At 52.5% G+C, this 24147-nt stretch overlaps 1 protein-coding gene across 1 annotated transcript; it reads right to left on the reverse strand.

Annotated features, from left to right (window-relative positions):
- Positions 1 to 1231: 1231 nt before the first annotated feature.
- On the reverse strand, positions 1232 to 21659 carry COL6A1 (collagen type VI alpha 1 chain). The gene is made up of 34 exons (XM_042821876.1): positions 21472 to 21659; positions 20665 to 20794; positions 19422 to 19622; positions 19046 to 19205; positions 18690 to 18812; positions 18578 to 18598; positions 18403 to 18423; positions 18267 to 18311; positions 17977 to 18030; positions 16919 to 16963; positions 16795 to 16821; positions 16623 to 16649; positions 16475 to 16519; positions 16248 to 16301; positions 15788 to 15850; positions 15531 to 15593; positions 15297 to 15386; positions 15123 to 15185; positions 13801 to 13863; positions 10697 to 10759; positions 10148 to 10210; positions 9492 to 9542; positions 9372 to 9407; positions 8877 to 8939; positions 8455 to 8520; positions 8278 to 8313; positions 7609 to 7645; positions 7178 to 7186; positions 6484 to 6617; positions 5407 to 5516; positions 4922 to 5105; positions 4544 to 4718; positions 3988 to 4017; positions 1232 to 3255 (listed from the first exon to the last, which is right to left on the reverse strand). Exons 1-34 carry the CDS (start codon positions 21566 to 21568, stop codon positions 2645 to 2647), a joined length of 3060 nt encoding a protein of 1019 aa, XP_042677810.1. The 5' UTR covers positions 21569 to 21659; the 3' UTR covers positions 1232 to 2644.
- Positions 21660 to 24147: the final 2488 nt, after the last annotated feature.

Below are 24147 nucleotides of genomic sequence, written 5' to 3' on the forward strand. Positions count from 1 at the left end.
CCCTGTCCCATTCCCCATTGTCTGCAGCCTGCTGGGTGGCTGGAGGCAGGGGGCATGTGGTTTCCATCAGTGCAGGGAGGGAGCCCGGGGGGGGGTAAGATCTTTTCCAGCTTCCAGCTCCACTCCTGCTTCTTGTCGCCCAGCAGGAATAGTAGAACTGGCTCCTGCCCGCCCCTCTGCCCTGCCCACCCCACCATGGCAAGCTCAGTGCTGGTGGCGGTTGGGTAACCCTGTAGTTTCTGCCCTGCTCCCCTCCTTCACCAATGAATCATGCAGGTCCTTAAGAAATTCTTCTTGGCTGCAACAATAGTGGCCTTTATTAGGCACAGACTAATAAAGGCATGAAGGTTTTTTCCTAGGGTTCTGTGGAGAGGACAGAAGGACATCTTTTAGAAGTGCCCCTGGAAGGAGGATGCCATGCAACATTAAACCACTTCTGGAGCCTCTTCAGAGGTGCTCCTCAGTTTCCAGCTGTGAGTGAGGTGTCCCCAGCACTGCCAACCTGCTCTCTCAACTCAGCTGAGATGCTTGGCCAAAAGAGAGCACAGCTACAAGGAGAACATGAGATGAGGGAAGGAGCAGGGAGGTGCTTCTCCTTCACAGAAACACGGTAGATGTTACAGATGGGGAACAGTGCCTGGGGATTGACTGATGTTGGATGCATGCAAAGTGAAATGCCACAGCAAGCCCACAGGATATGCAGCCATCCCCAAAGACAGGCATCTTGTAGAGCTGCCTTGATCTATAACATAAATGCCTAGGGAGCAGTCTGCCTGGTAACGTTGTCTGCGTTTTCTGCTACCTCCACCACAAGCTCTGCCACTAGAACAGAGACCCCATCTGCCCAGGAAGTGACACATTGAGGACAGACACTGGACAGAAGGAGAAAGCAAACATGACTCACTTCTTCACCTGATGTTCTCCATCTCTCTGCACCAGTGAGGGCTGGTCTTCTGGAAACAACAGCACCTAGCTATGCTGTGAGACAGTGGAAAATATTGCAAGCAGAAGCTTGGTTGTACCAATTTAAAACACACTCATTCATACATTCAAATAATCCCTGGATTTCTCAAATCCCTAGCATTCAGCAATAGCCATATATATGAAGTAAATGCAGGACATCTCTCTTGCTTTGCACTGTGTAGTTTGATGTGAGAAGTCCTGTCAAAGTCCTCCCAAGATCCTACTATTCCACGTTTCACTTCTCAGCCACACGAGAGACAAGCTTCCGCCGAGGTTGTGGAAAACAATTTATTTGACGAATTTCTGAAGTGGACAACTTTTAGTAAAATACAGGCATAAAATAAAAGCAACTTCTGGATACAAAATAGTTTGGGATGACGGTGATACTTGGAAATCACGGTTGCTTTCTCAGAAGCGCATGAATTCATAGCGAGAGCACCAATGGAAGCGCTGAACAAAACCTCACCCAGCCAAACCACATCTTCAGTGTGGTCCTGGAAACAAATGTGTAAACACCAAGGGCCCACATAACCCACATAGTGATAGCACCTTTGATATCTGCAGGGTGTGATTCAAAGTCCCTGGCAGATAATGGCAGCCTTTGTCTCGATGTGGCTGGGCTGTGGAATAGGCCCTAATTCAATATATAGTAGAGTTTGTAGGCCTAGGTGTCTAATAGTCTGATAGAAACAATACTCCCAGAGAGCTCACTGGGAAACAGCTTGACCCTTTAAAAAAAAAAAAAAGACGACAAAAAACCTCTAACTGGGCTCAGAGAGATTTTCCAGCATGGCATTTGGACCATAAGGCAAGTCATCAGGTTACTTATGAGGTTCCTGGTTTCACTGTAGGACCACAAAATGGGTTAGTGAAGGAGTGCAGCTTCTTCTCACGTTCCCCCCCCCCCCAGTGGCTGTTGGCCACCTTTCCTTGGTCGGCACCCAGCCCCTGCTCTGGATGGGAATGTCTGCACTGAGATGTCAGCACCCACCTCCAACCCAGCCCTGGGAAGTCAGTGGCCCATTGCACTGCACAGGAGGCCACAGATGCTTTCAGCTCTGCCTAGTGCATAGGTGGTTCAGATAATAAGTCCATCTCTTCCCACCAGCATGGGAGACGTGAACCAAACTTGCCAGCCACAACAGTGATCCCCACTCAAAACTTACTGAAATGCTGAAGCACAGCACTGGGTTCGGACCACTGTCAGCTGGGAAAGTGCATAGCTGACATATGAATGAAAGAGGCAAATGAAGAAAAAAAACCCCTGTATCTAAAAAGGATATAATCAACCTTGTGGGACTGAGCAAGTCCTTAGTGGTACAACATTCCTCATCCTGGTTCTTTCTTGGCTAAAACCAGAGAGATGAGGTTGCTTTTGGTGTTCAGGAGGGTTGCTGCTAGGTGTACTTATGTTTGCCTGCTGCAGGGAGTTAGTGAGAGGCAGTCACAGGGCAGGGGTGGGAGGCCCAAGGCTAGGAGGGCAGAGATGCAGATGGAGAAGAAGGCGGAGAAGGAAGGAGACTGTGCACAGACAGGCTGTCGCACTATGGCTTTCTGTATAGATGCAAGTTCCTCAAGTTGGTCAAGAATACTGTTAATTTTCTTTCTTTTTTTTTTGTCGTTTTTCATTTTTAGGTGAAAGAGAAGCCGGAGTGGCCCTGGTAGAAACCCCCTTGGGTGCTCAGTCAACAGCTATCTTCCTGGAGACAGTTTGGTAGAAGACGCCACGCAGCAGGGAAGTATAGTCAGGCACACGGAACAGGTGACGCTCCCCGTAGACAACGTCATAGTTTGCACTCTTCCCCGTTACCAGGACGCGGACGTTGGGCTCGTTGACTTGGCTGCCCACCGCCAGCACATAGACCTCAATACCAGCCTGCTGAACTTCCTGCACAGTCCTCTCGATGGCCCTGGCGGTGATCCCCTGCGAGTTGCCATCAGAAAACACCAGCACCTTCTTCTTAGCCCCAGCACGAGAGGACCGCTGGTACAGCCCCGTGACGTACTGCAGAGCGGCATTGACATCTGTGGCTTCGTTCATGAACTCCATGTTGTCAACGGCTTTGGCGATGACCGTGTAGTTGCGCTGAAATGGGACTTCCACCTTCTGCTGGTTTCTGCCGCTGTACTGCACCACCGAGACGCGCACAGAGTCCTCGGCTGGCTTGCTGGCCTCAAGGAAGCGCTCGGCAAGCCTCTTCACAAAACTCTTGGTGGTGTCAAAGTTCTTGCTGCCCACGCTGGTGGAGCTGTCCACCAACAGCATGATGTCTGCCGGGTTGGCAAAGGTGACTGCAAGAGGACAGACCGGGGCTCGTTATGCTGCTTTTTTCTCCTGCTTTCCATGGGAAGCTGGTGAATTTACCAGCTATCTCACATGCTGCCTGCTTTGTTAGACTTATGAAATCCCCACTCTTTGCGTGTTTGCTGCTTTGTTTTCCCCTACTCCAGTGCTATCCTACATGTGTCCTTTTCCCCTTTCATTCTTTCTTTTTAGATTATGACTCCTGTTGCTTATTGCAGTGGGTGTTTTCCTTGATTTACACTGTCCCATTTTGTCTGGGGAATCACCACATCTTCCCAGGTTGGCCTGTTTCCATGAGCCTAAGGACTGTATACTCTTCTGACATCAAAATGGATCTGTTTAAATTCCTCGCTTTCCAACCACTTTTCTCAGATATCCTGCCACAGAGCTGACTTTTGTGTGTGCTTGGACCTCCCCCCACAGCACAACCAATGTCTTTTGTCTCATCTAAAGCCTAGATGGACTAAATCTGGCACAGTCTCCTAAGGAATTAGAGAAAACACTGTCCAGCCTCTTCTCACTCCTGTCCCCTAAGTGCTTTGAGCTGGGGTGTACATGAGAGATTCCAGGTTTGCTCTTTCTCTAGCCCAACAGCAGAGCTCAGGAGCCTCCTGGCTGTGAGATATCTCTATGTCTCTACACACAGCAACTACCACTTCCCTCACCACAGCATCCACAACCCCTTTGTGTGTGTTATGACAAGAGGAGCAGGTACTCACTTGGGCAGGTATAGTCTGGACATTTCTTCTCTGTTAAGAAAATTAAAAAGAGTAACATCACCAACTCATGCAGGAAAATTGCTTCTCCTGTAGCACAGCTTCCCACAGAGCTGCACTGGAGACAAATGCTTACTTTGGTTGTAGCCTCTTCAAACAAGTTGCCATGCAAAGTTATAAGCATGCACCAGAGAGCACAGAATATGTGCTTGAAAATTCTGGGGACAGAGAGATCCTGCAGTGGGTTAGGACCTAGGTACTGCTGCAGAATGTTCTGAGAAATGAAACATCCTCGTTGCTCGTTGACACAACTGTGAATATTGCTCTCTTCCCTCAATACCTGAGCACAGTTTAAGAGCATGCCAGAGCTATGAGTGGAGGGCAGTTTGTATCCCTCACCCTTTGGCTGCTAACAGTCGTTACTATCGCCCTTATTGCCACAAGCAAGAGCTGTGCTGCTCTGGCAACTTTCCCAGGGTGAGGAGTAAGACCTGGGCTAACAGCCTGGGGCCAGGCCCTTGCACAGACCCAGGTGATCCCATAGAAGGTTTTCACTCACCTCGGCAGACGTACGAGGTGATGTTCTGCAAGAAGGAGTCATCAAGGAGCTCGGCGTAGTTGTCTCTCTGAATGGACAGTCCTTGTCTCTGTGGCGTGCCTAAACAAGCGATGTCATTCAGTTGGTCTGGGTTTGGGTAGTTCCGGAAAATGTCACCTATTCCGAGGGAAACCACCTGTAGAATAGTTAGAGTGCATCATCAGTGCCTAATTCATTCATAAGCTTGACTGCCTGCCACTGCACCAGAGAGCTTCCAGTGACTGGGGCTCTGGCCTTGCAAAGCAAACGATGGAGACCCCTGGGGATCCTGCACCAGTCCGACTGATGGCCATTCCATAGCTGCTCCCCGCCAGCCTCCCCGTGCCACCATGCCCTTACCGGGGTGACCTCACACAGAGATGTCAGCGGGGTGCGGTCCCGCAGCGTGTCTGAACGCCCGTCTGTGATGACGATGGCCACGTTATTGTTGGAGGTGAATCTCCGCAGCAGGTTTTCCTTGCTGAACTGCAGGGCTTCTCCTGTGTGGGTGCCCCCAGCTATCCATTTCAGATTCTTGACTGCCCTGCAAGCAGACACCAGAGAGCCTGAAAGCCCTGTGAGCAAGCCTGATTCACAGGAACGGCTGGGAATACATGTCTTACTGACACTCAGGCATGCTTGCAAGGCAGGGCAAAATCCTGCTTGCAGGGTTTTGGGCAGCTTCCTTGGTCTCAGTACCATTCACAAAGCCACCAAGTGACTCGTCACTGCATTTAGAATCCTAGCATTCGCAGAAGCTGCTAGTCTAGAGATGGAGGATGGGACGCGAGTAGGGTGTGCTGGGTCAGGTCTTTGCACCGTGTGCTGAGACCCTGCAGACTCACTGTTTGAGTGCCCCAATGTTGTCTATGTTGGCATCCCCCATGGCCACCAGCTCCTGCGTGTTGTTGTGGCTGTACTGCACAACGCCCACTCGGGACTCCCCGGGTTCAAACTGTTGGAGAAGAAAAGAAGTCATTTAGGGCCAGGAACCTCCAGGGGACCTGAAGAGCTTGGGAAACTGTTAGTGGTTTCATTCTGGATGTCTTCATGGCAGGCAATGCAGCTTCTCCTTGGTGGTGGTATTATTCCAACAGGAGTGGATGCAGGTGAGCCCAGTGAAACAAGACCCAAATTCAGGTTTCCCACCTCAGTGATCTCAACACAAGTCATTGTGTGGTTAGGAATAGACGTTTTAAATAACGTATGCTTTTCTTCTTAAATAGTAACTTTGCTGCCCAACTCTAGTCTTCCAGGCTATTTATTGGCACTTTATCAGCCAGAGACCTGGGCATGTCCACAGTCATGTCTAACAGCAGGTCCTCATGTCATTACAGCCCATCTCACCTTACACCTTACAGAAAGTCTGAATTCCAAACATCTCTTCCACTGCAGAGGGATAAGTGGAATTTCCCATGCAGAGCATGTTACCAGGGAAGAGTTCAGAGAGTAAATATTTTTACTGCTCTTCAAATGGAAGGACTTGAAGAACATTGCTCTTTTGTGCTGCAAATATCTCTTTCAGCAGCTGTACTTAACTGGAAACCTTAATTGAAGGTTGGGGGCAGACCAGACTCCCTGGGGGCAGGCTGTCAGGGCCCTTGGGAAGTCACTACTCCAGCCACCTGAAATGCTCATTGAAACAAGGGGGAGACCAACCAACTGACTGACCAGGGAAACTAGGAGTTGTCTGCTTCATGACATGAAGAAAGAGTTCACAGCCACTGCAGTCCTGTTGCCCAGAGCTAGTAACACACATGTATTTTGGGAGAAAACAGATTCTGCAGACTCTCCCTATGAATCTAGGGGGAACTGAGACTCATCGGGTTGTGAAGCTGAGCCTTGTGGAGTGGAGGCATCTCCCTGTTTTTTCCACTTACAGCAGAAAATAAATTTATCCTGGCACTTGAAGGAAATCTCACCTTCACACGCTCGTCTTTGCTTAGGCGGTCAATGACTTTGATGATGAAATCCTTGGCAATCTGGAAGTTCTGCAGGCCAATGCTCTCCGAGCTGTCCAACACGAAGAGGAGGTCGACAGGACCACAGGTGCACTCTGCAGTAAAGCACACGCGTGGTGAGGCCTGCGTTTGCTATCTGAGCTGCTCTCAGAGCAACACGCTCTGCCGGAGGCACACCCAAGAGAGTGAGACCCTCACTCACTTGTGTTTGTGTTAGTCTTGGTGGAAGGACTGCAAAGCACGGTGTGAAATTAAGCAGCAAAATAGCCACGCAGGAGCTTTAAGAACCAGCTTAATATTTTTTCCCTTCGCATTTTTCTCAGCACCCCTTGTAAGTCACGTCACGTTGCCAAGCTGTGAGTACCCGCGAAACACTCAGTAACTATTTCCAAAATCTGTTTCCTCAGAAGCCTCCTCACTTCTTCCATTTGCCCAGCCCAGGAGGACAGAGGTGAACACTGGTGGGCTGGAGGAGGCTGACTCAGCTTGCTCCCCTCTTGCCCATGGCTGAAGGACATAATGTACTCTTGGTCCTTGCTTAAGGCTTTTGGATTGCAAATCAAATGGAAGGCAAGGAGTAGGGAGAGGGTGGGGGAGGAAAGAGGGAGAAGCATTAGCAAACGCTTGCAGAATGATTTTGCCAAGTAACACTCACCACAGCATGCTAGAGGAGAAGGGAGAGAAAGAGAGAGCATTAAAATGCTGCAGATGAGGGTTTTCATATGACACAGACAGCAGGTCTGCGTTTCTGCAAACCAGTGACACCTGACCTGGATGATTCAAGCTCCTGCTCACTTGTGGAAGTTTTCTCTCCTGTTTGACATATCCAGATCTCTCTCTTTTAGATCACAGTGCCCTGAACTGAAACCTAAGTGGCAGAGCTCTATCTCCAAACACATTATGGTATTCTTATTTAAATAAAAAAGCTAATCCTGGAGGGATTGAGTAAACTGCTAATTGTGAAGCTAGTATTCAGACCCCTAAGCACCCTGTGCTGTTGTAGCACTTCATTACCAGGGGTGCTAAGGTGCAGCCGCCCACTCTGCATGGAGCCAAACAGAGAAGGAGAAATTCCAGGATACTCACAGCACATCTTCATGATGATGTCCAAGATTTCACACTCCTGAAACCAGAGATGAAGAAACTCTGTGGATATCAGCAGTGGCAATTGCCTGGCTCCCAAGTGCTGCTACCCACCACCCCTACTGCTGCTTTTGCACCTTCAAAGCAGATTTTAATCTGGAAATGAGTGATGTATAGTTGGGGCTGCTTCCTTTGGAGGAGGCCAGAGCTGGGCTTTGCCAGCAGTGAAGAGCACCCCCTACGCTGACTGTGCAGAAGAGGCTGCATGGAAAGACACTATTCAGCTTGCAGGAACTTTCCTCCCTTTGTGGAGGTTGCTTTTATTACGAGCTTACCACAGGAAGGGGGGACCTGAGTCTTTGTGACCCATGGTCACAGCACATCCAGATCCCTTGGATGGTGGGCAAATTAATCAAGAAGCCAGCAAAGGAAGAGGAGGGGCCAGTCTGGGGATAATTTCAATCTTCCCACTTAAGTGAGAGCTGAAGTTTTCACACTGCACAGGGGGCTTGCTGGTGATGGCCTGACACAAAGGAAGGAAACCTTGCCACCAAGACTCGGGGGCAGTAATGGGGCAGGCACCACCCAGCCCATGAGCATGAGCCTCCCAGCAGCAACCCCCAGAAGCAAAGACCAAGTAAGCAAGCAGTGCCTCGATCCTGTCATACTCACGTCTGGCCCTGGAGGCCCCACAGGTCCAGGTGGTCCCTGTCAAACAGAAGTGTAGAGAGAGCACTTACAAGAGCAGCAAGAACTCAATGTCTTGCTATGCAATGCAGAGGCTGGAAAGGTTGCTTGGCTTTCCACTCCCAGCTTGTTGGTGCAAACCCTTCTAGAGCCCTCACTTACCGGGCGGCCTTCAGGACCCCTGTGGCCCTTTGCTCCTTTGATGCCACTGGGACCAGCGGTTGGGTTCTGGAGATGAAACAAAAAGAAAATTCACAAAGTTTGTTCTATCCTGTGGAGGGATATTCCCAGTGTCCCTTAGAGCAAACTTCGATGCTGTCAGGAAGCACGCAACACCATGTGGAAATAATACCCACCCTTGGCCTAACAGTTGGAGGTTTGCTAACCATTAGCTGTAGAATCTCAAGTGAACATCCAGTGAGAGCTCTGCTTGCTATCACATACTGCACAGCAGCAAAGGGTGCTTGCAGGCTCACAGAGTCTGATGGGCTCTGACCTACGGGCAGCATAGTACTAGATCCAGCTCCACACTCCCACACCACCCTCAGAGAGAAAAGTCATGCAGCTTTATAGAAATTACTCACATCGTTGCCAGGATCTCCAGCTTCTCCTTCATCACCTTTAGGACCAACATATCCTTTTGTTCCCTGAAAAATAAAAGAGAGGATGTTGGTAGTGTGGTGAGGTTGATGCATAGACCTTGTGACAGCAGGCCTGGAGAGGAGACAGAGAGCTAAGATAAGATTCCTAGCACAAAATGTCAATGTTATTGAGGGTTTATCTCCTTAGTTGGCTTTCCCTGTCATAGTCACTGTCCAGCTCCCTCCAGCTGGCTCTGGACCTACACTTGAGAGCACTCTGCCATCCTTGGGTATTGCACGAAGATGGAACATTTCTATGAGAAGTAGAGGAAGGAGGGAGATCTGTGCATAAGATAAACTGGGTTCTGGGTGAGCAGGCTGTTTCAGGAAGTCCATTTCACCATACAACTGACAGAGAGGCTCTACAAGCCAAAGTACCAGCAGAAGGCACTAGCCAGGGAGTTCTCTATTAGATACAGAAGGAAGCAACACACTCACATTAATGCCAGGGTCCCCTCTGTCTCCTTGCTGCCCCTGGGAATGAAGAAAAGGGAGTGTGTTAGGTCAGACAAGCATCAATAATGGTCTTATGATTTCAGAGCAGCACACTAAACTTACAGGGGCACCCGGGAATCCAATCGTGCCATTACCAGGAGGACCATCCTCCCCCTGGAAAGGAAGGGAGAAGTAGATGAGACAGTGACAAGCAGAATACTCAGCATGGTAGAAGGAACTTGCCTTCCTTCAGCAGCCACCAAGAGGAGACAACAGCCATTCTTGCTCTACTTGCAGAGTTGTGTTTAGAACAGTTATTGTATTCTTTTATGCTATATCCAGCTAAATATTGTTCTTACTACTCCTTTTTCCCTGGGACAGAGACCCGTCTTGCTGTGTCCCCATTCCCACTCCCCATCGCTGCACACCCAGATAGCTCTCACTTTTTATTTTAAGAGGAAAATGGAAAAGAATGAGATGGGACAAGCCCCAGAAGTTCTGATGGTGACACCGTGCTTCTCAGAGATCAGGGATACGAGCACAAGCTGGGAATGCTGGGCAATATTACCTCCACTGCTGAAAGTACATTCCAAGATAGGGCTCTCTGAGCCTGCAAAGGGGATGCATGCTCAAAAATAAGCTGCTTGCAAGTTTTCCCAAAATATTTGAGCTGTTTATGAGAGCCATTTCTTTTCTCCCTGACCTGGACCATGCTGCACGGAACCAGCCAGCTGTAGATCATTCCCACATTGCATGCAGTCTCCATAAGCACCACTCACCCTTTCTCCCATTAGGCCAGGATCTCCAGGCAACCCAGGTGCTCCAGGCGATCCCTTGGGGCCCTGGAAGGATCAGAAGGAGGAGTCAAGCACTGTGCACCATCCACTGACGTGGGAAGATGATGCCTTCTGAGACTCCCTGCAGCACTCTGGTCCCTTGCTTCCTACCTGAGACCAGCTCTGAGAACACACCTAGGAGCTGGGAAGAAGCCCCTTTCATTCAGGGGCAGCAGGCAAGGGTTACTTAAGCCCACCACAGGAAATATTTTGCTCCCCTAGCTTCTGCCAAGAGGAAGGACGAACTGCAAAGTGAAGCCATATCACTTGTGGTGCAGTTATACCCTCTCTGGGAGATAGGGAAAAAGGTATTCACAGCCTTAGGGATCCACCAAAAATACCTCGAGATGTCTGCCGGGAAGCTGACACCTCACTTTGTCCCCAAAAAAGGGTTTCCAAGACCTATGGGATTTGTTGGCAGTCTTAATGGGCAGCATCTCTTGGTCTTCCCTCAATTCCCTCCTCCTGAGATGATGATGAAGCAGCACTGACCTCATTGCCGCGGGGGCCATCATCTCCTCTGTAGCCCTTTGGTCCTGGGGGTCCAGGCTCACCCTAGGAGAACAAAAAGAGCTGTCACACGAGCCCCTCCTTAGAGGGGCTGGTCCCTTCATTTCATGGTGTGATGGGTGGGAGCAGGAACCTCATGCCTTGCACTCATCAGCGAGTCACTTCCACTGAGGAGAAAGGCTCCATTCATGGGGATCAACTCAGGTGAGGAGGTACTCTAGGAGGAGGGCCCAGAGGGGAAGAGGCTGGGGGGGGGCAAGGTAACACTTCCCAGTGGTGAAGCACAGCTGGGCGTTGCACTGATGTCCGTCCTTGGTGGATCATACCACCCTGAAACTAACACAGGCCTCTCTCTACAGGGGCCTTGGACATGACTCATGGCAGCTGGGCTGATAGAAATCCTTCTATGGCTGTGGGGAGTCTCTGTCCTCAGGAGGCTGCAGGGTCCTGGCAGCATCTGCTGGAACAGACCAGGGCTGTCACTCTGCCATGTCCATCTGGGCAGTGGCCACTTGGTCCATCAGCTTCAGGGCTGGCCAGTGATGTTCAGAGTCAAGAGGCATGAGGAAAGAAGGCAGGAAGAGGGTGGATTTGGGCTTTTGTTGGATTTTTTTTGGTCTTTATGAGCTCCAAAAATGCCCAAGGAAGCCTGAGACAACAGAGATAGTCTGCACTGGTGAGATTTGGAGGAGTAGGAACTGTCTTCACGTATTGTTCAGCCTAGCCCAGCTTTGCAGCTGCTGTCTCTCACCACCCGCAAGCTGAGGAAGCTTTAGTTCCCTCCAGCTGTCCTTGCTGCTCCGCTTCATGCACTCTTCTTCCAGGGAAAGGCACACAGAGGGTGGCAGAGAACTCCAAAACTGTGTAGTATGGAGAAGAGCAAGAGCCTGCTTAAAGGCGCACAAGAGCCCGAAAGAGAGAAAGCTGGGAAGGAGGGACTGGATCTCATGACCATTCATATCAGCCAAAGTTGAATTCCAGACGCACTTGGCTCATGCTTGTCATAGGTGGCTTCACTGTAACAAGCAAGCTAAAACCCTTTGCAGCCCCGATGGTGTTTGTGAGGATGTAGCATCTTGAGTCATGAGCAGTTTCCTAACCTCTTTTCCTTCTACACGCAACAAGAACTGTAGGAGGGATGGGCACCAGAGCCATGTGGAGATGGACCACCAAAGCAGCCCAGGAGATCAGGGGATGAGCATGCTGACCTTTAGCATCTCTTGCAGACAGAAGGGAGGGTGAAACAGAGTCACAGGTTAGCAGGAACTCCTTCTCCTTGCCAAGACAAATGTGCTCTAAGAGCCAGAGCCTGCAGATAACATGGCTTGAAAGGCACTTGTGTTTGCCTAAGTTCTTCCCTTGCCCCAGCCCAATTACACATTTATTTTTAATTTGGCCAAGCAAAAACATTTTCCATCAGTCTATGGAAAAAAAACATCTTTTCTTTACAACTGCTTTTTAGATTTCCCTAGAGTGACTGGGATACTAGGGCAGCCACTGCTCTGGAGAGGCACCAATGCTGTGGGCACTTCCCTCTTTGACAGGGAGTGAATTCAGTGCTGCTGGGAAGGGAAGATGGATAACCCATAGGCTTGGTGACAGCCTCTTCTCCTTTCTGCCAGTTAAGGCAGGCTGGGGAAGATCCTTCCTGCTATCATGCTTAGCTTTGGCGCCCGGGCTTGGGTCAAATCTCCACCTGAATTCTATCTAATCCTGCCCAGTCCTCCTGCTTTGAAACTGGAATGAGACCCTATACAAGGAAAGCGGCTCTGGTCCTTCTTCCTTCGCCGGTGTCAACACATAGCACCCGCCCATTACATGCACACATCCAAATCACCACCCTCTTGCCAGTGACAACTCCCACCCTGGTCATGTCCTACAAGCTGGTGGCTGTCAGATACTCTTTAACTGTGGCCAGAGCAGTTTAGCTCAGTTAAGAGCAGAAATAATCTGGACAATTCAATGAGAATTTGGTGCTTTTCTCTAGCACAAGGCAGGTTTGAGGGCAGTGTGACTCAGAGCAATCCCAACCTTGGCATGGGAGTGTTTCCTATGGGGCAGGTCTGCCACAGTGGTGGCCTGTGCTGGGGTAGGCAGGAACGCAGCAGTGGCCCCTCTGTGGCTGCCCCACTCTCCAAATCTCCTACAGGGCTCTTCAACAGTGGGTTGACCTTGAAGGATTTCCAAAGCTCACACACTGATCTTCATTCTTCACCCCTCAGGGAAGTCCCCTTCCAGCGGTGTGGGAACATTTATCTCAGTACTTTCCTATATCTTGAGCTCTATTGAAACTCTGATGGTTACAGGAGTAGGAGGGGAGTTGTGCCACAGAGTTCATCCAGGGGTGATGTGAAAGCATGCTCGCTCAGGTGGGAAGGCCGTGCTGGTTGTTGCCAACAGTGCCATCTCCATCAAGGATTAACCCAGCAACTCCAGAGGAGTTGAGTGGGAGCTTGGTGTGACTTTGAGAGGAAAGAATCCTTAACTGTGTGAGGGATAGAAGCCTTCCTTCAGCTGGAGGCATCCAGCTGTGTGCTCCAGAAAGCCAGCAGGACCTGAGATCAGTTTCTTGAAGCGCACATGAAATGGGCTCATAGTGGGAGCACCAGGACTTGAGAAGCAACTGGCTTTGGGACAGAGCGTCTGTAGATTCCAAGGGTGTCAGGCCACTGTCGAGGCCTTGCCAGGCTGTCCTTGCTCTCACAAGACATCTCATTAACTCCCAGGATCGAGGCGAGCAGTGTTTGGCCCCAGGCCTGGACATTTTTTGCACTGCTGCAGCTCATGCTTGCTGGTTTCCAGATCTGTCTGTGAGACGTGTTGACATCTGTTTCCACAGGACTGGGAAATGACGTGGAGGTTTTTTTGTCCCCAGCCCAGCAGCCAAGTCCCCATTTTCTAGCCCTGCTTGAATTCTGAGTTCTCCTAGAAATCACTGCCCCTCTGCGCTGGCTTTGCTGCCTGGTCTGGAACACGCGAAGATTTTGCTCCAAGATGCTGTGGCATCAGTTGAGCCCTTGAGCACAGCCTCCCTGCCACCCCACGCACTTCCACATGCAATCCAGAAGGTTAATCCAAAGTCTTACCTGGTCTCCAGGTGGTCCAAGAGGTCCTTCCCGCCCTTGGTCACCAGGTGGTCCAGGTTCTCCCTGAAAACAGCCATAGAGGACATGAGAAACAGAGGAGCATGCATGGGATGGGAAGGCCTGCATGCGATGGGGAGCAGGGATGCAGCACCAGTAGTGCGTTCTGGGCAGAAACAGTCATCCTAACAGTGATATTTCAGGTTTTGGGTAGGAAACCAGCACAGCGAGGCTGACCAGGGGAGCCTGGAAAACCTGAGGCAGGGTGCTTTGGTGTCACACACTGCAAGGCTCTTTGTGCAGGGTGCTGCTCTGCCTGCAACCCTGGAGAGGCTTCCTGAAGGTCACACCTGGATTAAAACTTTTGGGAAAGTGGTTGAAAGCTTGGTGATCCAAAGCTCTTGCTTTCAGGCAGGGCTCCCAGGTTCCTAAGCCAAAGAGTAAACATAAAATAATTTTTGAAGAGCCCCGAACATTGGTGGAGGTGTTTCTGTCATGATTACTAAGCCTTGTGCTTGATCTAGAACTTGGAAGGAAGCAGCCCTCTGTCTGCAGAACAGGCTGATGGCAGGACACCAGCATCCATCTCCCTTGCACATTTGCCCCACACACCACATGCGGTGGTGCTGCTGTGCTTCCCCTGCAGGAAGCAGGAAGAGGGAGGCTGCCTCATCTTCGTGTAGCCCATCCCAACACAGCCCATCCCTATCCTCAAGGTGAGTGGCACTTCAGCCCTGGACATACAACAGCAAACACCTGGCATTGCTGGCATCACTAGGGTGCTGCTCCTGGATGCCATCCCACACAGCAGAAGCATGCAGGCACCTGTGCCATTGGCCACGTGTTTGTCCACTTGTCCCATAGCCTCATTCGCCCCATGCTTGCAGCAGGTGACTCACCCCAGACAGGCCCAACAAATAATTTCCTATTGACTCCCACTCACTCCAGAAAGGGGGGGAGGTTTTACCCTCACCCAGGTGCCTGCCTATCACTGCTTACCTCCTTACTGATCTCTGCCTGCCTGCAGAGCCCCACCACTCCCCCAGGAGGACACCCTGCTCATTTGCTCTCACCAGCTGGTTCATTATCTGCAGACTGATCTCTGCCTGCTCTCTGGGCATGGGGTTTGTCTGTTTGCTGGTAACCTGTCAGTGTGAAGGTGTGATTGCCAGAGGATGGTGCCAGGACAGGATACGGCAGGCGCCCATCAGGCAGGCAGGTGCATGAGCCAAGCTTGCCCGCTGGCCACCCATTTCCAGCCCCAGCTATGCAACGTGCCACCATTTGCAAGCAGATGCCAACAGGCTCCCCATGGATGTAGTTACCAGATCTCCTCGTGGCCCACGGTCACCTGGCGAGCCTGGGGGTCCTCTTTCTCCATTGCTGCCCTGCAAGAAGATGGTGGGAACACAGATTTAGGACTCCTCTCAGCACTGCATGACCCTCCCTCATTGCCTGCCCACAGACATCAACCCCTGCTGCAGCCTGCCCACGCTCACCCGGTCTCCTGGAGGACCATCTGCGCCTGGGGAACCCTCATCCCCTGTCTCCCCTAAGGGTCCAGGCTCTCCCCTGTTGCCAGGAGCACCCTGTAACAAAGCAAAGACAAATCAGAGGGTTTTGAAGCAAAGCCCTGCATGCTAGCAGAGCCTTGGGCAAGCTCTGCTTTGAGGCAGAGGCTGAAGAAGAGACCTCTCCTTATTGCAGAGGACTTGTGTGAGCTCTTCACCAACCTTCTCTCCAGGGCTCCCAGGAATGCCCTGCCGGCCAGGTTTTCCATCTTCTCCAGGCTCCCCCTTCACAAGGACACAAAAAGACACATCAGTACCAAAGGGTGGATTCTGGTCCCCACGCTGAGGTGGATGGCTGAAGCTTTGGCTCTCCCTGAAATCCCTTTTCCTCCACAGTCCCATGAAGGTCCCCATCCCCTCCATTGCCCCACCAACATGAGCCACCATTTCTCAGGAACCTCTAGAAACCATGGGCTCACCTTTCCTCCCTTGGGTCCATAAGCACCAGGATCGCCCTTTGGTCCAGGTGGGCCCTGAGTGCCCTGTTGGAAAAAATAAAAATAAAAATTGACAATTACCTGTGGAAAATGGCATGGGGGGAGCATTCTGGCAACCTGGCCCACAGCATCTCAGCATGAAGAACAAAAGGGATGGGTGACACAGCACTCTTGAACTGTGGAGCTGTGTGAGTCCAAGGATGGCAGTTTTTCTATCCAAACCTCCAATATGTTCTGGCTGTTAGGGCACAGCAGCTTGAAGCTGCTTGCTGCTTTGCACTGAGCTCTTCCTCTCATCAAGCAGCCTCCAGCCAAACACGGCATTGTCACACATCATAATGCAACAGGGCAGCTTTCATGAGTGAAGAGGTCCAGGAACTGCATAGGACACCATGAGCATTTCCAAGTATTCCCAAGGAAGAGGTGCCCGTGGGGTACATACATCAAATCCAGGTGAGCCTTTGCAGCCAGGTAGTCCAGGGTATCCAGCTTCTCCCTGTGGGACAGATAGAATAAGTGCTGCTGTAAGCAGTACCTGTGAGATGCCCCTGCACATAGGTCCCATGTGGGACATGCCCCCATGCTGTGGGCCCCAACATAGTTTCGGGGGTGCCTGGGCAGCACCCAGAGTCCTCAGGCTGAGCAGGGCACCTGGAGGGGAAGGTTTACCTTCATGCCATCAATGCCGTCAATCCCACGCTTGCCCTTCTCACCCTGAAATGCAGACAAGAGACCATGAGGAAGTGACTTCCAAACTCCCTTCCTCCCTCCCACCTCAAGCATCAGTGGGGAAGAATAAATTAGTGCAAAATCTAACCTTGGCTCCTTTGGCTCCTCTCGAGCCCTGAAAAGGAAAGCAGAGAGGTCAGGACCCTCAGACCCGCTGTCCTTGTCAGATGCCAATGCTGGCAGGAGAGTTGGGTGCATAGGCAGTGAGCTGCCAGCCAAGCAGGGGCACCAAGAACCCTTCAAGTCTTTGCTGTCCTCACCTTTTCTCCTCGACTTCCTTTGTCGCCCTAGCAATGAGAAGAAAGAGGGAAAATGGAGAATGAGGATACCAGCATCTTGTCCCCCATCTAGAAACTGTATCCACCACCCAACAGCCCCACATACCTTCATTCCTTGGTAGCCAACGGGCCCCATGTCCCCTGGCCTGCCCTGGAAGACAGAAATAGTGTTATGTAGGCAGACACACCTTAGGCAGGTAGGCATCAGTCAGCACTTAAGGGAGACCCCATTCAGGTCCATACAGCACTGACTTTACATTGTCACCCACCCTCTCACCAGCATTTAAAACATGATTCTGTAATGTCTCTTGACACATCCTGTTTTGCTTCTTGCCCCCACTACCACAGCCTTCTCCCCTGGACCTGCTCTTCCTCTGCCTGCTCATGTGGCACAAGATGCTGTGGGGTGGTGGACCTCCAACATCCCCAGCGGTGGGGGAAATGGGGCATGTGAGGACACATAATTTGGGGTGAAGTGGAAGGGCAGAAAACCCTCAGGAAGGAAAAGCATGCACATGCTGTGGGGTTTCCAAACTGGGCACACAAAGGCTGAGTAACTGCACACTTATGTGTGTGGGAGAAACATTTCTACCAAAATAAACGTACCTAGCAAAAAAGGGAGGAGGAAAATGGTTTCCTGATACAATTAGCTAATTATTTACTGAAGGTTTCTCCATAACACTGCTGTGCTTGCAGTGTCCGGAGGGAGCTCGGAGTACACCCCATGAGTCAGAGAGGCATCCCACAGGAGGGGCAGCTGCCTGGGGTAAGGAACAAGGCAGCCTTGTGGGACCCTGTGCTGGGTGGGCAGATGCCAGGTCTCTGTGTGACCATTCCTTTCCAGGGATCGCTGGCTAGAACACCACCATGGGAATGGGATGGTACAGGGGCACAGGATGGTGACCTACAAGGGATGGTGCAGGGATGGGGATTGCTGACACCAAGTGCAGCTCCCCATCACCTTGCCAACGAGGATGTCTCTGCCTTGGCAGAGACTCTGGCAGAGCCACCAAGCCTAGTCCACTAGAAACATAGCATCATAGAATCATTAAGATTGGAAAGACCACTAAGATCCTCTGGCCCATCACCACAATGCCCACTAAACCACATCCCTCAGTGCCACATCTCCATGCTTCCTGAAAACCTCCAGAGTTTTCTACTTACGGGGTCTCCAGCATCTCCCTTCTGACCAGGAAGACCTGGCTTTCCTCTTTCTCCCTGAAATACAGGACAGAAATACAAGTTAGCTCACCTTCCCCAGGAATAAAATGAGGCTGAAAGAAGAGCAGGGAAGTGATCAGGGCAATGCTCCATGGATATGGGGAGCAAAGGACAGAGGCCACATTGGACAGCTGTTCCCATCATCTCCCTGGCCAAGGGGTGACATATGTCCCACTGGATCTCGAGCATCCCTGTGGAACTCATCCCTATGTGGCCAGGGGCTGATTCCTCACCTCGTGGCCTGGGTCACCAGGAGGTCCTGGAGGTCCTCGGGGAGCCTGCAGGAGAGAGGTGGGGGTTAGATGGAGCCACCAAGGTGCAGGCTGGGGGCACAAGGAGGGGGATAGAGGCCTTGAGGGCCTGACTTACATGGCACTCAAAGGAGCAGCACTGGCCAGATAAGAGGAAAAAACAACATCAGAAGAAATGGTAGCACCATGCCCTGCTTGGGGGCATCCTCGACGCTGGGCAGAGTGGGCCCACCAAATCCTGCAGGGCAGGGATGAGCACAGGGGATGGGCTTGGTGTGCGGGAGAACACTCACCGATTGCTCCATGTTGTCTTTCTGCAAGGCAAAAAGCAAAGAGAGGTGGGTTGTGAGAGTGGAGGGAGCCCAGGGCAGGGGTGGGCTGAGCAGGGGAACAGGCAGTGCTCACAATCATCTCGATGATGTTGTTGATTGTCTCCTCCACATCGAGATCCCGGGTTGGCTTCAGGCTGGTGGCAGTGAAGTTGCGGCGGTAGGCATGGTCCGTGGCAATGATGTTGAGACGTTGGTCCTAGGAGTTGGGAGTCAGAGTAAGATCTGCAGGCACTCATGTAGGATGTGCCCAGGGGATCTGCATCCTCCCTCCAGCCCTCATTGTGTCCCCAGCCTTCGGTGTTTCACAGACTCTGACTCTGTTGGGTGACCACTTGTCTCCAGACAGGGCAGTGGAGGCCCTTTACACCAAGTGCTGCTATGCTGGAGCAGCACGAGACCCCTGCCCTGCAACTGCTGCTCGGTCCCTACCAGATGGTGGGGTGAGATGGCGACAGAGAACACTTTGATCCCCAAATGTTTGGCTTCATTAGCGGCATCATCCAGGCCTCCACAGGGCTCCTTGTAGCCTTCCAAAGGGTGTCCATCAGTCACCACGATCAGGTATTTATTCTCCTTGAGATGGGAGCCACTGAAAGGATTTAAACACTGCATTTAGTGCTGCAAGGGTTTAAGGCCCCAGTGCCCCAGCCTACAGCCAGGCTCATCTCATCCCAGCACAGGCGGATCAACAGCAACCTGCCACCCTATGATTAAGTGACCTCCTTCACACAGGAGGGACAGACCTGGGGACACCCCAGCCACCACCCACCTCCCCCTGTCCCTCGCCCCAGCCCCGCTGCCGTACCCGACGAGCAGCCGCTCGATGCCCTGCTTGATGGCGCAGTCAGTGTGGGTGCCCTTCCCGATGTAGTTGATGGCCGACACGCTGTTCTTCAGCTCAGCCCTGCCGCTGGGCATGGCAGTGAGGTCCTTGATGATGACCACAGAGTCGCTGTAGTGCAGAGCCCCAGCGTTCCATGCCAGGAAGCGGTCACAGCGGAAGTACCTGCGAGGGGACACCAGGATTTGTGCCTTTTGGCCCTGTTACCAAGCTGCCACCTTCACTGCCTGCAATGTGAAATGCAGTTCCTCTGCCAAGGCTTTGGGAAGGCTCCCTGCTTTCCCTGTGCTTCTGGGAACAGAGGAATGTCACTGCCTGAAGGATGCTTGCATCCAGAGGGTGGTGGGAACTGAAGCCCTCTCCCATGCACCAACATAGGTTTGTTCTCTAGTGCTTGGGAGTGTCACAGCGCCTCGTGCTTGAATCTGAAGCCATAATCAACGTCTACTAAAATGACACATTCATCATGCAGGGACCAATCCCAAACAGATGTGCAGTTGCACACTTCCTAAGCCTATCTTCTCCCTTCCCATGAGGACTTTTCCCAAAGCCCCCAGAGCATCACCATCCATCCCATCCCTGAAGCACCCCAAGCCCACTGCACTACACGTAGCACTGCAGACATGGTTGTTGCATGCAGGGCAATGGCCCCATGGTGCGTAGGGAGCATGAGGGTAGTCAGTAGATGCCAGACTCAGGAAGCCTGCCTCTCTGTCTGCATGTAGCAGGGGCTCAGGATAAAGTCTGGCACCTTGTTCAAGAGCCAGGCTGCATTGATGGAGGCCTGGAAGGTTGCCCCCAAGCACATGGAGATGTGATGCGGACACGAGGTGGCCCTTCCCAGCATCCTGCCCCCCTATCTCTGGGGAACTTAGGTGGCCACCTGGAAACATGAGGGTTAGATTGGGCTGGCGGCTGTGAGGGTGCATCTAGGAGCAGATCACTGGGTGAACAGGTTGTGGTGTCCCACAGGACCCACAAAGCTGGGTTCAATGCCTGGGAGACACGTGCCTTTCATCATCACAATTAACACCAAAGCGCCCCATGGACACCTAAGCACACACACTGGCTGGAGTGGGACTAACGTGGCCATAGGCACGCAGAGGAGAGACATGGCCTGGTGTCCCACAGCCTTGCTCTCCTCCAGCATCCCACCCAGCTCTGGCACAGCCCCAGGGACCCCCGAGGGCAGTGATGAGCACAGTACCTTTCGGTCAACTTATCGATGAAGCGGTTGGTGAAGTCTTTCACTTGCGCCACGAGGTCCCCGAAGGGCTTCACCCTCAGGGCAACGCTTTCAGAGGTGTCCAGCACAAAGAACAGGTCCACGGGGCAGTCTGGGGGCAAGCAGAGCAGCGTGGCACAGCACTGCTCTCCACTGAGCCCCTGGCACAGCCGTGGGACAAACACCAGCAGCACAGTGCCGAGTTGCTAATCCCACATGCGACACGCAAGCAGGCACATAGGGCTGAAATTGTTCTTCCTTAGCATTTCTGCTTTGGCATTTACAGTAAACTGAGCACATATCCAGAAAATATCCGTTTGTGCGTGCTTTCATTCTTTCCCGTTTGCATTCACAGTTGCAAGACCACCGTTAGTACTTAAAATAAGATGCAGCTGCAGCAAACATTTAAAACAAAGCTAAACCAAACCAAGACACAGCAGCCACGACCACAAAGAGAAATGCATGATTTCCCAACACGTCCCAGTACAAACACCATTGCAGAGAAGAGCGAAACTAAAAACGCGCCTCAACAGCCTGTGCCCAGATTGATGTCCTTTGCAAAGACAAACCCTTGCCATCCCCTCCTTGCATCCCAGCTCTGCCAAGGACACCTGGCCAAAGGAGAACCAGCACAAAACAAGCAGATCCACTTCATCAGAGCCCAAAGAATCACAGAACCACAGCATCACTACCGTCGGAAAAGACCTCTAAGATCAGTACCCTCACCGCATGCACGACTCCCTCCAAAGCTCGGCAGCACTGCGTTTCTCCGGGCTGCCTCCCGCTTACCCTGAGCCCTGAAGACACGGGCGTTGATTTCAGCCTGCTGAGCCCAGGCACCCCCCAGAAGGAGCAGCAGCGCCAAGAAGGAGTCGTGCAGCCCCATGTCGCTGGGCTCAGATTCCCATCGAGCTGCAACGAGTGGAGGAAGGAGGGAGAGGCCGGGTCCGGGTCCGGGGGTGGTTTCAGTGCTCGGGACCCGGGGAAGGAAGAGCGGGCGGGGGGGAGAGGGCGAGGAGGAGACTCCGCAGCCGAGATGGAGGGTGGGACCAGGGCTGTCCGTGCTGACTCAGAAGCCAGCCTGCACATCTGGCCGTCTTTCTCGTTGTACCCGTTAGCACTCGTCTTGTGCTGCTGCCGCGGGGCTCCGGTGTCCCCCAGCTGCACCCTGGGGGTTCGGAGCCCTGAGCTGAGCCCACCGCGGGATGAAGGAAGGCAGCCCGCTGCATCCCGGATAGGCAGCAGCTGCGCTCTGCTGCCTGCTAAGCAGGGTACCCACTGCAGGGCGCGTCTGGGCAGGAGGCACGGCAGGAGCACCAGGTTCAGCCCGGGAAGTGCCTTCCTCCTCTGCTCTTGGGGCTTTCTGTCCTTTCTCTCAAAGGGTCGAGGTGAGACCCCCTACGCACAGAGAGAGAGTGACCCCCAGCTGCACCCTACCCTTGGGGCTGAAGCTGGTACCCCAGCCATTTGGGGTACCTACAGTCCTCCTGCTGGCCTTGAGTGCCCAGTGGGAGCCATGAGGATCCACAACAGCACTGGCACCCGCAGCCCTCACAGACAGCCTGCACTTCATGTCAGGCTCTGGGGGCGAGCCCCACACTGCTCAGCCTGGCCCTGTCGTGTGCTGAAGTCAGAGCTTTCACCTGCTGGAACAGGTGCTGCCCAAACCTCATCACAGGGCAGCATTCACTGCCCCCTGGGAGAGAAGGGAAACATTGGGGCTGTTCCTGCTACAGCCTTAGCCTCTCCCAAGGACACTTGCACCCTTTCATGGTGTGGGAGGGGGCAAATGGATGTGTATCCAGGCCAAGGGGTACTTTGCTGGAAAGAAATCCAGAGAGGAGTAATTTGAGCACATGGCAGCAGGATAGCACGATTAAGGAGTCGACAGCATGAACCCAGCCAACACCAATGACCTGTGCGCAAACAAGTTGCAAAAGGCAGCATTTGCTCTCCTGCTTACACAGTGTTGTGCTTCTACACCTGCACAGCCATTCCAAAGGAGCTCCTGCACTCACTGGAGGTGACTGCTCAGCTTCCTTGCCAGTTTGCTCAGGACAATCCTACTGCTCGTTCTCCAGCATGTGCAGATGTGCTCTGGGATCCTGGCCTTTCCCTGGGAGTCATCATACCCAGACCCAGAGGCTTCTCCTCAAACATCACCCAGCCCCTTCTCTCTTCTCTCCCATTTCCCATCCCACCACTGTGCCTCTCCAGCTCTCTGCACAACCATTCTGGGAACATCATTGTGCAAGTGGTCTGGGGAAAGTGTGGTGGGAAGAAGACTCAAGCTGGGATCTTCAGAGAACATGCAGAAAGACAAAAACTGTAGTCCCACTGAGTAGGAGTCCTGTCAGTGGAAGAGCATGTCTGCAAGCTGCTGAGGAAGATGCAGTCAGTAATGGTTCTTTGGGTGAGCATCATCAGAAGTCAGAGAAGTTTCTTCTTTGCTCAGCTGCTTTGCTCCTTGTGCTTTGCTGGGAGCAGTGGAGGAGCTGAGTTCTCCGCCCTGCAGTAGATGAGGACACCTCAGCCATCTCAAGTCTGGCCCAGCCATGCCAGTGAATCTTGGTGGTGGTGCCACAGCTTGTGCATGGTACAGATGGACCGTGCATGGCTCTGCACAGCTGCAGCCCGTAAGGCATCCCAAACATGTCCCCTCTGCTGCCTGACCCAGCCAGGGGCTTGGACTTTCACCCAGCTTCAAAAGCCTTTGAGCTTATTGCCTTTTCCAGGTCTACTAAAGCAGGACTAGTGGCCGGTAAGGTTCCCAAGGCACCAAACGGTGATTTCCTTGGAGAAGTCCAAGCTGGCTTGCGTGAGTCCAGCCAGTGTCCAGGCTAGCAGCCTTTGCCCACAGGAGGAGCTGTCCTCAGAGCAGGATGGCAGTGGTGGCACAGGCACAGAGCCCTGGGAGTGCAAAGCCGCCCTGCCAGTGTTACCCAGCGGGCACAGAGCCACATGAGGACACCAGGAAGGGTCTCACATTCTTTCACCTCCTTGAAGAAAGGGTTGGGGGAAAAGCCAGCCCCAGCCATGCAGCACCTCCCAATCACCTTGGCACCATTATGTGAGCAGCAGCATTACAGCTTTCCCTTGCTGCCAGGGGAGGACCTGCACCACTGCCTCTGCTGACCTGAGGCGAACTCCTCCATATGCTGTGTGCCAGCACTGGCAGGGTGGGTTCCTGTTTCTTCCTTCCAGCATTCTTCCCTTCCAGCAAGGGTACTCACACCTGGGCACAGAGCTCTGAGAGCACTTCTTCCTTCGCTAGACCCCCCTTCAGGGGTCCCAGCAGCCCATGCTCATGCCCATCGGTGAGCATCCTTACCCATGGCTCCCCAGACTGCCCCATAGGCTGGGGGCTGGCAGTGGCAGGGCTCCATCCACCCCACCCAGGCTACCCCCACCACCACTGTGCAGACCCCATGCGTGTCAGCACGGCCTCATAGGCAAAGAAGCAGC

The sequence above is a fragment of the Centrocercus urophasianus genome, unplaced genomic scaffold, assembly GCF_019232065.1.
Source record: "Centrocercus urophasianus isolate 14NV4802_14NV808 unplaced genomic scaffold, USGS_Curo_1.0 seq_20, whole genome shotgun sequence".
Taxonomy (NCBI): Eukaryota; Metazoa; Chordata; class Aves; order Galliformes; family Phasianidae; genus Centrocercus; species Centrocercus urophasianus.

Coding starts and splice junctions, on each gene's coding strand:
- COL6A1 (XM_042821876.1), bottom strand. CDS start 21,568: ATGGGGCTGCACGACTCCTTCTTGGCGCTGCTGCTCCTTCTGGGGGGT. Junction 16,650..16,794: donor AAGGAAGTCGAGGAGAAAAG/GTGAGGACAGCA, acceptor TTTCCTTTTCAG/GGCTCGAGAGGAGCCAAAGG. Junction 8,314..8,454: donor GGGGTCCTGAAGGCCGCCCG/GTAAGTGAGGGC, acceptor TCTGTTTGACAG/GGACCACCTGGACCTGTGGG.